Here is a 14,755-nt window from a genome sequence, read left to right on the forward strand (position 1 = left end):
CCCGCCGCGCGCCTGCCCTGCCGCTCTTTAAAGGAGCCGCAGCTGAGCACAGGGCGCTCGGGCTGTGCACCGCGCTGAGGGGGGAACCGCACTGCACCCAGCAGTGTGCATCCTGCTCCCCGCTCTGGGCATCCCCTGCGCTGCACGCTCCTGTGTGCATCCTACACCCTGCTGTGTACTGCCAGCACTTCACCCCGCTGTGCGCGTTCGGCACAGCCACCAGCACTGTGCATCCTGGACTGCAGTCCCTCGTGCGCATCCTGCATCCACGCTACGTGCATCCTGCACCCTGCGCTGTGCATCCTGCACTGAACGGTGTGTGCCCTCTACTGCACCACGCTGTGCATCCTGCTTGTCACTGCGTTGGTCTCATCCTGTACTTCACAGCGCTGCATTTGTGTGTCCTGTGCACATCCTGGCACCGCTGCACCCACTGGCTCAGGAGAGAGGAGAGAGAGAGAGAGCAACGAGGCACTGCGTCGCTGCTGGCTCCCTGCAGGTCCCTTTCATCCCCTGGGGAGGGGAGAGGTGGGAGTGCTGCCACACTCATCATGGGGAACTGTTCCCCACAGGGTGTTGTGGTCACTAAATGCTTGCAGAGATTCAGAGACCTGAAAGAGAAATTCAGAGAGCAGAAACCTGCCTGAGGACTATCAGGCCTGCTTCAGGACATCTCTGTGCTGGAAACTCTGCTTGTATCTTTGCCCTGCTCTTACTCTTTAAGTAAAAGATGTGGTGGAGAAGCTGGGGAAAAGTAGCAAACCAGGAGCTTATGGGAGGTAAGGATTGCTTCCCAGGGAAGTTTTACCTTAGTGAAAAACCACAGCTCCAGGGAGAGCTGTGCACTGCCACTGGGGCAGAGACTGCTCCGTCCTGGACAGGACATTTCCATGGAGCAAATATCCGGTGGGAGACAGCATTCAAATGTCCACTGCTTGATTTCAGGTGTCACCTCAAATAAACACTGGCTGCTGGAGCCAAGTGAAGGGAAGCTGCCAGGGAGCTGCCTGGGGCTGCAGGTCACTGCTCTCGGGTGGCCAAGAGCCCAGCAGGATTTAGGAAGCATTTAGACGGGTAGCTTGGAATAATGGGCTGTGTGGAGCTGGTGCTGTTTGCAGGAGAGAGGAGAACCTGTCTGTACACTGGGCCATGCTGTGGTGGAGGGACAGGATAGTAACACAGAGACACGCACTTGCTAAGCCCATCCTCCTGGGCTGGTGGATGCCAGCCCAGTTGTGCTGTGAGGATATTTTAGGATGTTCTCCTGCATCTCCTGGCCGGTGTCTCTCCACTGCCTTTGCAGAGCCCTCGCAGAAGATGACACTGCTGGGATGAGGATCATTTGCTCCTTGGTCCAGCAGTGCAAATGCAACTCCCGTTTTGCCTGTCACTTGAAAACCCCAGAGACTCAGGAGCAGCAGCAGTGTCATTTCACAGTCTGCCCAGTGCCACCTGATGTCATCGAACCTGCTGACTTTGGAAGCCAAATCCTCTCTGAGAGAACCAGGGGTGGGGCGGCGGCACCTTCCTGACAGCCATCCTACACCTGCTGCTACCATCTAATGCCCCTTTTCCAGCCAATGTCAAGTCCATCCTGGAGCTGCCCTGTGCCCCCTGCCCCTTGTGTGGTGGTACCCATTGCAAGGCAGACATGGGCTGTACTGTGAGGTCCCACCACTCCTCTGTGCTCTGGTTTGGAGGGTCTCAGTGCTTGGTGCTGGAGTCCCTCAGGAGAGCAAGTGCAGCCTGCTTCACCCAAGAGCTGCTTTCAGTAAAAGTAGCCCTGAGCTCCCTTCTTCCTCAGACACTCCTAGGTGCAGGTGCCTCCAGTGCTCTGCAGCACTGAGGGCAGTTCTCTGGAGCAGTGTCAAGTACTTTCTGTCTCAAAGATCCTCCACTGCTCACTTCTTTCATTATTTTCTAATTTCTCAAACCTTTCTGGATGGCTTCCAGTGGGCACTGGGCTCTGCAGCTGGCAGGTGAGGGCTGGGTTTTCCCTTAGCTCTTGGTCCTCGAACTCACTGCTGTTGCTGTGCTGCCCCAAGACAAAGCCAGAAATGGTTTGTGAAGGTGAGAGGGCTTCTCCAACAGTCTGTCCTGGCCTTGCCACAGTGTTGTGAGATGGAGCAGCTGTATGGCATCAGCACTGTCTGCACCTTTCCTGGCAAAGGTTCATCTAAATTTGTCTCAGAAACCTGGGTACGGTGAGCCCTTTCCTGTAATAAGTTCTTCCCTCATTACAGTGTCTCCTAATTCAAGTGATTCCTAACATCTAACCTACTTCTCTTTTGTTTCCTTTTAATTTCACTGCTTCTTAGTCACAGTAGACAGATCTGCTGATGACTTTGAAATCACGTTTCTGCGGGATCAAAGCAGATGGAGAAGTAGCGACAAATCCTGACAGATGCAGCCTCCCAGCAGGAGCAGGACCTTGGCACCAGGACATGGCCACAGCTTTTGACCCTGGACTGTGAACATGGTGATGATGTGGAGAGAGTTCTCCCATGTGACAGGTCCCTACTGTACAGATTGCAGGTCCTGTATCTTGGTATAACTAGCCCCAAGACTCCAGTCCTAGGGACTGACATGGGATTTCTTGGGTCTCAGTGGGAGCACATCAGAGATGGAGAACAGACGTTCATTAATGGAGAAGGAAGCAAATATACTGGGATCCTTTACCAGATGCTGCAGAGAGGCACAGAGTCTATGTAAATATATATTTGTGGCATGTTGCTTTTTTGTGTGCTTTGAGTTCTGGAGGCAGCTAAGAAACTCTGACAAAAAGCCACTCCAGGGCTGAGGGTCTTCCTCCCGCAGGGAAGGTACATGTGGAATCCACAAATTTCACAAATGATTTCTTTATTCTTGATTATGAACATAATAACTAGGAATCACTGGCAAGCACAGGGGAAAAGAGCTGAGCAGAGGGGGAGCCTGCACTCAGGGGAAATGGAAAGTGACAATTCACTAAACCCCTACTACCCTTGGGCTCCCCTCTCTGCTCCAGAAAGGCTCAGGGTCTTTGGCCATGCAGAGCCTTCGCAGAGTGTACAGTGTGGACAGGAGGGGGAAGAAACACTAACAATATGTAGCTGGTTTGATGAGGATAAGGGAGGATTTGCAGTTCCCTTTGCACAGGCTGCCCCATGTCATGCCACCCTTGAAATTCAGCCGCACAGAGTAACATGCCGAGTACCACCACCCACCCTCATAGCTGTAGGCACAGTTCTTGCTGTATGTGTCCTGATCCCGATCCTTTGTGGAGAACTTCATGTTGTCATGCATGGTGTTGGGATTGTCTGAGGTCATGGCATCCCCTGCTGTCCCTGTGTAGGAGCCCAGCCTCAGCCGGTAGCCATGGGACTCATCTTCCAGACTGAAGAGGTTGTAGTCTGCAACATTGGTGTTGTCTGAGGAGTCCTGGATAATAAACCTGACCTGGTAGACCTTCTGCTTGGCAATCTGATAGATGTACTCAGTGCCCAGCCAGTACTCACTGCGCACATTCCCAAAGCCGTACTTGTAGGTGCTCCAGGACTCAGCCCAGGTGACCTGTGTGTCTTTCTGGTTCCTCTGGATGACTGTCCAACCCCCATTTGTCACGTTCATTTCGCAGTACACCACAAGGTGGTGGAGACCTTTCGGCTGAATGATGTAGACGCCGCTGCGGCTGCCAGGGGGCATCTCGCTGCAGTCCTTGGGCCAGCCTGGGGCAGGAGACAGAGGTGGTTATTAAATCCTACACAATGCGATGCTGAGAGCACTGGATATTTCTTTGTGCCTATATCTTATTGTTCTTTTGTGTCTATATCCTATTGCACAAACACTCTTGGGCTACATTCCTGCCATGTGCTCACAGGAGTAAATCAAAGTCTTGAAATTATCAGTGTAAGAGTTGGGCTTCATATCTTCCCAAGACAGGATTCAAGCTGATGGGGACACACTGCCAAAATGCCTTGGCTAGACATTGCCTTCACCCAGCACACAACGCACCCTGGTGCAGGTTATATTCAGCTTGGCGGTGCTGTGGTGATTTCCTTGTGGCATGCAGGTGATATATGACCACACAGACAAACGCAAATCTGGATTATAGTGCAGGTTATATTCAGCTTGCGGTGCTGTGGTGATTTGCTTGTGGCATGCAGGTGATATATCACCACACAGACAAACGCAAATCTGGATTATAAAACCATTTGCTGTTACAGCATGGAGGCTTTGGAGTTTCGCAGTAATCTCAGAAACCCTGGAGAGAGTGTGGTTAAGGCATCCATATCGCTAATAATTAAAGCAGCCCTTGTGATCTCAATAGAGCAAATCCATTGGTGTTCACTCTGGGTTTACCCAAGTAGCTCTTTACAGAATTCCTGACATTTTTTATTTGATTATGGTCTTTCCACGCTCCAGAGTGTCAGCCCCTTATACAACAAACAACTGAGCACACCTGGACACTTCTGAGAAGGGACTTGCTCTGCTCCCAGTACCTCTGCTACTAGTTATTCCTACCCAGTGAAGCCTATGGGCTAATATTGACTCAGTCAGTTCAGTAAGTCAGTCCCTGTCTTAACCAGTCTTCTCATCAACTGTATAGTGAAAATAGGAAAATAACAAATCACCACATCCCAAAGGCCAATAATGAATCATCACTTTCAAGTCTGGATCTTTAGCTGGAATATTCCCCATGCTAAAGATCTTCATTAACTACTGAGTCCAGGACATGGCTGGTAATCGACTCCCACCGAGGTTATGAACTGTGGCACCTCTGTAGCCTATCAGAAAATCAAGATTTTGCACAGGAGCAAGTGCACATGTAGGACATGGGCTAAGGTGGCTGAGAGCTCTTCATGAGCCTCTAGGCTCCTAGAAATGGTGAAACCTTATGACCAGATGTACTCCTTGAGAAGAGACTTACCATGGCCTGCCGGTGGGTGGGGAGCAATGTCTCTGACCTGTCGAACATGTTTGCTGTCATTACCTGAATGAACAAGAACAGAGGAGATAGGAGTGAGTGTTGAGAGCAGACATATCAAATGCCTGCTGGGAGATCATGGTCTTCTACTGATGATATTCCTGTTTTTCTGTTGTTGTTCCTAGCTCTAGAGAGACTTTGCCATTTCAGATATCGACCAGTTGGTAGTTTTAGGGAATTTACATGGTGTCAGAATGGGGCTTCCTTGGTGAGAAGGCTTTGGGCACACTGTGTTGGGGAAAGACCCTGAATGGTGGTGGCAACACTGGAAATATGGGTGTGAAAGTGCAGGCAGAAGCAACTAGGAAGAGACTCAGAAAGATGAGCGATTAGAAGGGGAAGAAATGTGAGAGCAGACACAGGAAAACTCGTGCAGGTATCAGGAGTTGTGAGAGGGGCTCTGTTCAGCTGGCTCAGAAGGGAATTTGAAGGGTGTTGCTGGAACAGAGGGTGGTTTAGAGTGAATTAATGCAGTTACTTTGCCACGACATCGTGTGTGTATCCACTGATGGCTATAAACCAGAGGAATGAAACACAGGCTTATGGAATCACAAAAACCATTCCTGTCCCCCTCTCTGAAACAGACACCTAACCCTGCAGCTGCTGGTCTCTGATATCCTCAAATACCTGATCCCTGCTTTCACTCTCAGCTGGTGCTTTCCTATCCTTGTCCTTAGGAAGTGTTTAACTTAAGCCTCTGGCACTGTGTATAAATCCATTCCTTCTCTTACTACATGCATGGTACACTTTTCCCTGCAGACAGATGGTAATATTGCTGTCATTTCTTCCTCCATGGTCTTCTGATTTTGGGGGTAAACCATTCAGTTCTTCAGCATTCCCTGACACAGTCTGCCTGCCAGATTTTTGACCCTTTTCCTTTTAACTCTCTCCAAATGTGTCTTGAAGACCACCAGTGAACGTAGTGGTTGGCCTGAGCCTGTGTGGAGTGGGAAACACTCATGTAATGTGGTCTGGAGGACTTTCCTATCATGGTATTTACTTCTGCTACGGCCATATGAACTCATTCGTTCACGTTCATTTTGTAAACCATAGTCTGCCCCTGCTCCTTTCTGCCTTTACTTCCCATCCATTTGGAAGCACTCCCCCGCAAGTCAAGAGTTTCAAATGTTAGCCTGTCTTCTCTGGCAGGCCTCCCTACTTACCCATCTTGGATTCATGCTGCTCATGTTTTCAGAGCACCCTACCAGTCATCTGGGTGAGAGAGGAGTGTGAAGCCCAGATCACACACCTTTCTCTACTCAGACTTGCAGTTCTTGGTGAAACCCAAGCTCTTGCCTCAGTCATGAATGCTCTCTGTGTTGGCAGTTTCCTGACAGCTGACCTTTACAGTGAAGGGTGATGTGAAACCAGCATCAAACACTTGAACCATGAGCTTTTCTCCCAAGAACTCTTCCTCCTCACTTGGAAGGGAACCAGCTCTTTCTGTTGTGTCATGTCCCACCCATAGGCCCCAGTTTTATTCCAGGAGCATTTCTCGGAGGCTTCCTCATTGCTCCAATACACCTTGGTATTTGAAGGTTACTTGGTCTCTATCAGGGCCACTACTTTATATTCTTTGTAGTAACTTCATTTACTTCCTCTTTGTATTCGATTCTCTCTTGAATTCAGTTCTTTGCTGACCTTGTGATTTCCAGGGGTGTCTGCTGTTCTTCATGTCCTCAAAACACATGGTGATTGTTTGCCTTAGCATCTTTGACGCTGCTTCTCCAAGAAAGACTCCATGGCCCAGAACACCCTTGGCTCGATCTTGCTGACAATGCGACTGAACCTGTCCTTTCTCCTCGGACCCTGTGAACTCCGGGCTTTGGACTATTGGACTCACTTATGGACAGAAGAACTTCATGGCAGACAAGAGAAGACACAGGCCGCAAGCAGAGGAGGACTCTAAGATGACTCTTGCTCCAGTAAGGCAGCCTACATTTCATTGGCATAGAGCAGTATTTTAGTCTTTCCTCCATGTAACAGGGGTGAGATTAGGTTGGTGTGGAGGTTTGTGTAGGATCTGACTGAACGTGACCTTGCTTGACACTCCCTGTTGTAGTGGTATACTTACCGAGCTGGGAGGACTCTGGGGGAACATTCATAATTTCATCCAGTGTGCCATTGAGGAGATGCAAGTTTTTTATGTCAAAGGCAGGAAGAGATGATGCCAGGGCCAGCAGGCAGGTGAAAAGCAGGAGACAAAGATGCTGGGCAGCTGAAATGGGAAGAGGTTGGAAAAAGAAGAGAGAGATTATAACTCTTCCATTAGAGAGCCATGAATCCCATTTGACTCCTTTACTTGCAGAGTAAAATAGGAAAATAAAATTCTTTACATGTAGAGCTCCCTCTCAGAGCCATAAGCCTCAATTCCCTCATCTAGATGAACCGTCATACGCTCAGTGGCAGGAGTTGTTTGCGGTGGCACCTGCTGTTGGTGGTTCTTGAAACAGAAGAAGTGTGAAAACCTTGTCCAAACCCAAAGTGATTGTAATCAGAAATCCCTGTAAAAACCAAATCTCAGGGCTGGAGATAATGAGCAGAATGAGCATGGAGAGAGGAAACTGCTTTTCTCCCAGCTCCTATCATGCTTCTATGACACACTCACATAGTGTAAACTGAGACTATGCCTGCCTCCAGTCCAGGTTTATGGGCAGTAAGAACCCAGATGTCTGGGTGGTAACAAGCCCCAGACAGGGCTGCGTGTATTTCTTGACTCTGCATGAAAGCAGCGTGACTGAGAGGGGCAGCACCGGGGCTACTGCCTGGCATATGGCTACTTCAGAACTCCCATATGTAGCCAGCTGCTCTGGTTTGTTCTTGTTCAAAGCACCTAGGGAAACCAGCACACTTTTTGCAATATTAAATCTAAATAAAATAATAGTTTATCATAATTTCTAAAGCGTGAGGCATGGTGGAGACGCCTGCCCATGGGGAAATCTGCTCGTGATACGATACATGTAGCTCACCCCGGGAGATTACCAGTGTGATCCCTCCACTCTTTGAAAAGGAGCGGAGCCAAGCCTGTTGTACTGCCCTGGGATACCCGGGCTTGGCACTGTTCCCTGAGGTGACTGAGAAGGAAAATGATCAACGATGCCGGTCTGGAACCGCTGTGTGCAATCGCAATCACTCTAGAGAGAAGTGCCCCTTTCTGAGAATGCTCACAGCTGTCCCAGTCACCAGTGCAGGTTACAGTTTTACAGCAAAGGTCTTTTAAACACACTTCAGTCCAACTGATTCGCTTCTCAGTTGCTACATAACATTTAGTGTCTTGATACACTTGTGTTTAGCGACATGTTTAACAACATTTTTTCTTTATTCTACCAGAGAAGCAATGCTCCCTCCACTGCTGGTCTGTTCCCCCCTAAACAGTCATGAAAAGTCTGGATAGGAAGGAGATGCAGGGGAAAGGATCAGCCTCTCCTGGGTGCTCTTCTGGGGACAGTTAGTGTGCTTTTGAGCATCTAAGCTCCAGATCTTCATACCTGTTCAATATCACTCCTCAAGCAAGAATATCTAAAAAAAATCCATTCTAGGATATTTAATACTTTTCTTGGAGAGGTGAAAATTACAGAGGAAGTTTGGTAAATATAAGGCTTGGAAAATGGGCTAACTGGTACCCCAGGGCTACACTGATACAGCCTGAACATAGCAGAACATGCAGCCTCCTGCTCCAGTTCCCAGCCCAGGGAACAGAGAGCCCGGATAATGTAATGGACTTAGTGCTGGGATGGCCAGGGTGTGGGGAGAAGGGAGCCCTGCAGAAGACAAAGTGCCAGGATGCCCTGTGACCTGCAGCCACACGCAGCAGTGCCGTCCCCTCCCATCCCATCCCACACTCACCCATGCTGTCTCTGCGGGGACCCTGCGGGACGAGAAGCTGAGCAGGTTTGCCTTGGCTGGAGGGATGTCCAGCCTGAAAGTTATAGGACTCAGCAGGTGAGGGGGTGGAGGCACGAGACCCAAACCACGGCACTTATCCTCTGGTTGGCAATGGGACTAGTGGCTTATGGCCTATTTGCTCTTCATCATTAAGTGATATGTCCTCCAACAATGAAGGCTGTGTCTCGCAAAGGTGAAGAGCTTTCTTCAGAGGCAAAGCAAATAATTTGGTGCCAACAAGCAAATGCCTTAAACCAACCACGATTTACAGTGCTTTGCTGCCCCCCTGCCCTGACAGGGTTTCCCTAGGGAACGGCATCGTCTGGGCACCTCTGAACATTTCAACTCATAAGTAAATACCCAGATGACATTCCCTCTCCTGGATGGAAATCAAACATCAGGTGTAAATCCCTCTCTCCAGAGCAGGCATTGAGCCCAACAGCCACTGGGGACCCCATTAGACCCTTCAGGAAAGAGGTACTCCAGTGTTCCTGGCAAATTGTGCACCGACCTTCCGAAAGTGCCACTCCAGGTCCCTCCTGACGTGCCTGGCCTGCCACAACCACACTTGCCTCTTGCGCAACGTGCACTGTGGTCTCCTCTGGCACTGCAGAGTTTTGGGAATCGTGACATGACATTGACGTAAAATGGTCTCACTTCAAGCCCCTCTCTGCTACTAGGAGTGCTCAACACCGTGGATTTCTTACAGAAAATGCCGGGCCATCCTCTTCCTAGGGATTGACACCACAATATTCTGAGTTATGAGAACTCCTATACCCCAGCATTCACCTTGTGCTGGGCAGCACGAGATGGCCAGAGCCGCAGAGGAGCAGGCTGGGCTTTTGTCACAGGCTGTTCGCCTGCAGCCTGGCTGCCTGGTGCTGGAGGCTCCTGTGCATGCCCTGCTATGCTGCTGCTTCTGCTCAACAGCAGATGGAAACAAAGGCAGGCAGCAACCCCCAGCAGAGCTTCACCAACAGCTTCCAGTCCCCAGCCAGCTTTTCCAGGAGACTGTGACTGGTTTTTGGGTTAGGATGTGCAAAGCAAGCATGGGGAAGGCCGTAGAGGGGCTTTCTCTGAAACCCCAGCTGTGTCCTGGGGCCCAGCTCCTGCTCAGTGTATGTTTGATGTTGACAGAGCCACAGTTGTGGGACAGATCTGTTTATTGCTGAGTCCTGGGCTGCGTCTTGAAAAATACACCCAGGAGGGTGATGGAAGGGATTATTCACTTCCACATGTGAGATGACAGCTGGAGTGCTGTGTCCTGTGTGGGGCTCCCCCGTATACCACAGCCACTAAACCTCCAGCAGGAGTCCAGCTAAGACCACCAAGACAGTTGAGGCAGGAGCACATGACATATGTGGACAGGCTGAGAAAGACAGGCTTGTTCATCCTGGAGAAGGGAAGGCTGAGATGGTATCTTGTTGCTGCCTACAGCTACCTGGTGCGAGGGTAGAGAGCAGATGAAGTCAGGCTCATCAGAGCACTGTGTCTCGTTTTGGACCCCTCGTTACAAGAAACATATTGACAGACTGGAGCAAGTCCAGCGGGGGCCACCAAGACGTGTCAGTGGCCTGGAGCTCAGGATGTGAGGAGGTGTGAATCTGAGAGAACTGGGCTTGCTCCACCTGAAGAAGAGCAGGCAACAGGGAGGTCTCATTGCTCACTACAGCTACCTCATGGGAGGATACGGAGAACGTGGAGCCAGACTGTTCAAGGAGGTACATGGTGGTGGGATGAGAAACAGTGGATCAAAGTTGGAACATGGAAATTACAGTTAGAAATAGGGACTTCTTTTAACAGGAGGTTGGTCAAATACTGGAAAAGGTCCCCAGAGAGAGCCTGTGGGATTTCTACCCTCAGAGGTGTTCAAGGCTTGACTGGACAAGGACCTGGTATTTCAGATCTGCTTTGAGCAGGGATTGGACTAGATGGCCTCTCGAGGTCCTTCCCAACCTGAATTATTCCATCACACTGTGATTCTATGACTGTCCTTGGAGGTGCACAGAGATAGGATGAGAGAGACAATGGACATAAGGGAAAGGAGGGAAATTAGAATAATTTGGAATATTTCAGCTAAAGTCAAATGCAGCGTCTCTGCTGGACTGTAGATAAGCTGTCCTGTTGACACACTGTTTCTCTGCAGGAAATACCATTTGCCTCTGTTTGGAGCAGCCCAGTGGAGCCAGCTGTACACAGGGACAGGGGAGGACTTCCTCTCCATGTTCTGGCTGCACCCGGCAGCCCCGTTGCCAGCAGCGATCCCAGGGGTGGCTCACCAGCAGCAGCCTGCTCACCCGCCCTGGCGCAGGCACCCCACTGCACCCTGCGGCGTTGCATCGCTCAGCGCTGTCAGTAGCTCTGGGGGCAGCCCCTGGGAGCCCCTGCGTCACCCACTTCCCCTGCCCCCATAGAAAGTGGCCCCTCTGCCTGGGGTCTGTCATCTCAGGGCAGCTTTGGGCGCTCCTCCCTCCATAGACTTGGAAGTGCTGCCTTTGTGGTTCTCCCAGACTAAATGAGGCTGCAGACAAGGGCTCCCAGCCTCTAACCAAGGAAGCAGGGGCAAGATCTGAGGGTACAGGTGGAAGTTAATCCATGGATATCGTACCTCAGAGAAGTCTGGATGCTGCTGTCCATCCAGACCTGCAAGTTGCACTGTTTGATGTGGGTTCCTGCAGTACAAAAAGTTTGGTGAGAGCCTCAGCCTGGCACTGTCTTGCTGTGGCGCCAGGTTTTTTTCTGCGCCACAAAGAAGGCATCTGGTCAGTAGGCTGCTGAAACCAACACAGCAGAAGGACCTAGAAGGGCCACATCTTTGTCCTCTTAAAATTGGCTTAACAAAGTGATGATGCTGTCTGCACCTTCTGGCACAAAGAACAGGCCTCCCGAATAATCTGTCCTGAGACCTCCATAGTGGGAGCAACCCCTGGTCAACGTTGCTGCAGCTGGGGAGCAATCTGCAGGGTCTCACCAGGCCAAAGACAGGAACGGGAAGGAGAATGGCAGAGGGCCCCACAGGCACCTGATTGTTCCTGGAGTCCTTACCCTCTATTCAGAGCATGCAGATTGGGGTGCCAGGGGACACTGTGTATACAGTGACTTCTGGCTGGTGGCCACTGGCTCCAGACCAATGACTTTACTCATTGATCCTGAGACCTGCCAGTGGAGAGTTACCAAGCAGGTACGTCTCTTGAGGAGCTGTCCTCATCTTTCCAAGGTCACCTTTGGGACTGGGCACATAGGAGATCTAATCTCTCCTCCTTTGCTAGTTTCTGTGAGTATGTCCTTAAAAAGCTGGGTCTCTCCACTTCATTTTGATCATGGCGCTCCAGAATTTGCTCCAACTAGGCAATTCACTTGTAGTGTTTGTGTATCTGGGAGAGTCAGTAATTGAAATCCCTTACCATGGAGGGGATTATTTTGTACTTCTCTGGCTTGAAAGGCATGCCTCCTTCCCCTCAGGGGGTTTAGTTGTGCTGTCGTGGGATCCAAGAACAATCTGCAAGTGCCTCCTTGTGCCTCTACAAATAATGTGTGAATGCAAGTGGGCGTGTGCAGTGCCTATAAAGTCAGTGTGGAAAGTTTGGCACCGGAGGGTGCACCACTGGGTTCCTGCTCTCTGCTCAGCCGTGCTGTTGTGATGGGTGAGTTATCTTCCCAGCAGCACACTGCATTCATGTGTTGTGCTGGGCTCAAACAAGACCTGACTGGGGTGAGTATACAAAGGCACAAGATGATTAGCAAGACAGCAGCGGTGATCTTGCCTGGGTGATGCATGCTGCCAGGCACACTGGTAACAGAAGGGACGCAAGACCAAAGCACCAAATGACACACATGCTTGGTGCCAGCCTGTATTCCCATATCCTGTCAAGGGAGATTAATGGGAGACTTAGATTTCAACTTGGTCCTTTTCTTTCCTGACCAATGCATGTGGGCCATGTGGTTGCACAGGGATCCTTCCCCAGGCATGATGGCATCTCCCCTAGAAACTGAGCTAGTGCAGGGTGTAGAGTGTGCTGGTAGCCAGCACAGAAGGTTTGGCCTTGGGTCACTGTGTGGGCCCAGGAGACTTCCTCCTGTCTGCTTGGGAGCTGGTATCTGTGCAATGGGACCCATCCTTTGCATTTGGTTTCCCACTAGCTGTCATTGGGCTGGAGTGGATTATACAAAAGGCTTCAGCATGATTACTCCAAAAATAATTCTTTCTTGTGATCCCTCCCCCCTGGCAAACTACTATCCCCAGATCTAGCTGTGTCATTGTCCTCTCTTAGCTATTCTTGGGCTGTAGGTTCTGAAAGCAGATCTGCACGTTGTTGTTTGGTTCAAGGAAGGTGTTGATCAGGAGGGTGACAAAGCTATTTTTCACCTTACTTCAGCCCTGCAGGGGCAGAGCCTGCAGTGAATCTGCAGCTTCCACCGCCTTGGGAGCCCCCTGCTCCCGCTTGTGCCCCATGGCTCTGCTTTCCCTGGTCCAAGCTCCTGGGGGGGGGCATCAGCAGGGGTGGAGGGGACTGCCCAGGGATCCTAAAGGTGCTGGGCCCTTTCTTCCCCAGGGTTCCAGGCTGGGACAAGCTGGATCCGTGAGGACCTTGTCCTCCTACTCACGGTGGTGGCAATGCTTCTCCTCTGTGCAAGCGCTGGCCCAGCAGCACCCACTGCTAGCTCCCGGAGTGGTAAGTATGAGGTAGGTGTGGGGCACAGTCTGGGCACCAAGGCACAGAGCAGGAAAGTGTCTCTCTAGCTAACTCTCAGGTCTGCTAAGTTCTATGAGGGCCAGCAAGCACCCAGAACACAAGAATTCACATGCACAAACTCCAGGGCCATGGCTTGTCAGGTAAGCAGCCTGACACCTGTCATCCTCACCCCCTTGGTGGCTCCATGTTGGAACCAAGGGTGTTCTGCCCAAACACCATAACTTGGCAGGATTGATCTGCAGAGCTTGTGTCTTTTTACACTTCAGTTCTAGAAGAGATCATCTCAGCATTTTTTCAGCTTTTTTTTTTTTTTTTTTTTTTTTCTTTTTTCATCGCCCCTGAGTGAATATCAGAGACTCCCTTCTTCCCTTCCCCCCTGCAAGGGAGAGTGACACTCCCTGCAAGACCTGTGTGCCTGAGAAAAGCAGACTTTCACAGGCTGATTCGGAATTACCCACAGCAATTTGTCCGTCATCAGACACAAAACAAAAAACAAATTAGACAGCAAATGAGTTTGGCAAGTGAGTCATGTCAGATCAGTCCTGCTAACAGATAAATTGCAACAAGCTGGGGGAAGATATGCCTGTAAGATCAAGGTAGAACTTAGCCTTCTTTTGCAATGCCATGACCCCCAGGGAAAACATAAATTTTCACTGCATAAAGAGCTGCAGCTCAATATATCAAGGGTCTTGTGTGAGGGCCAGATACACTTGGAGGACATCACTGGCTTCTAGAAGATTTTTTTCCTGTCTTTTCTTGGACAGATGTATTAGAAAGCTCTAAATGAAATAGAAAGTCATGAGAAATAGATCCTAGAACTCTTACCAGGGCCACTGTCTTAGAGACCTTCAGTTGCCCTGTGGATGAGCCAGTGAAAAAGCCACTCTGCACTGTGGAGTAGACAACAGATAAAACCAGCTCTTCTTGTCCTGAGTCATCACTTCCCTCCAGGAACTCCTTGGTCCTTCTCTCTCCCACCCTGCCCTGTGTTTGCCACTGATGCTTTTGCAGGGTTCCCCGCAGACTGCAGCCATCTCCGCAAGACCAGCCCCAGCGGGGTGTACGTCATCCAGCCGGCAGGGTCTCCTCCGCGTGTGGTGTGGTGCGACATGGACACCGAAGGCAAGGGCTGGACTGTTGTCCAGAGAAACTCTCACGACACTGAGCTCACGTGGAAGCAATCCTGGACCACCTACAAGTACGGCTTTGG

The 14,755-nt window shown here is 50.4% G+C and overlaps 1 protein-coding gene across 1 annotated transcript; it reads right to left on the bottom strand.

Moving 5' to 3' along the window:
* Positions 1 to 3,078: 3,078 nt before the first annotated feature.
* Positions 3,079 to 12,059, bottom strand: LOC104472004 (angiopoietin-related protein 1-like). Its single transcript, XM_010087532.1, is given in 6 exon segments — positions 3,079 to 3,707; positions 4,504 to 4,520; positions 7,481 to 7,548; positions 8,813 to 8,885; positions 11,460 to 11,523; positions 12,026 to 12,059. Coding segments are annotated over 6 exon segments (885 nt in total).
* Positions 12,060 to 14,755: the final 2,696 nt, after the last annotated feature.

This window comes from Pterocles gutturalis, unplaced genomic scaffold, assembly GCF_000699245.1.
Source record: "Pterocles gutturalis isolate BGI_N339 unplaced genomic scaffold, ASM69924v1 scaffold16781, whole genome shotgun sequence".
In the NCBI taxonomy this organism is placed as follows: domain Eukaryota; kingdom Metazoa; phylum Chordata; class Aves; order Pterocliformes; family Pteroclidae; genus Pterocles; species Pterocles gutturalis.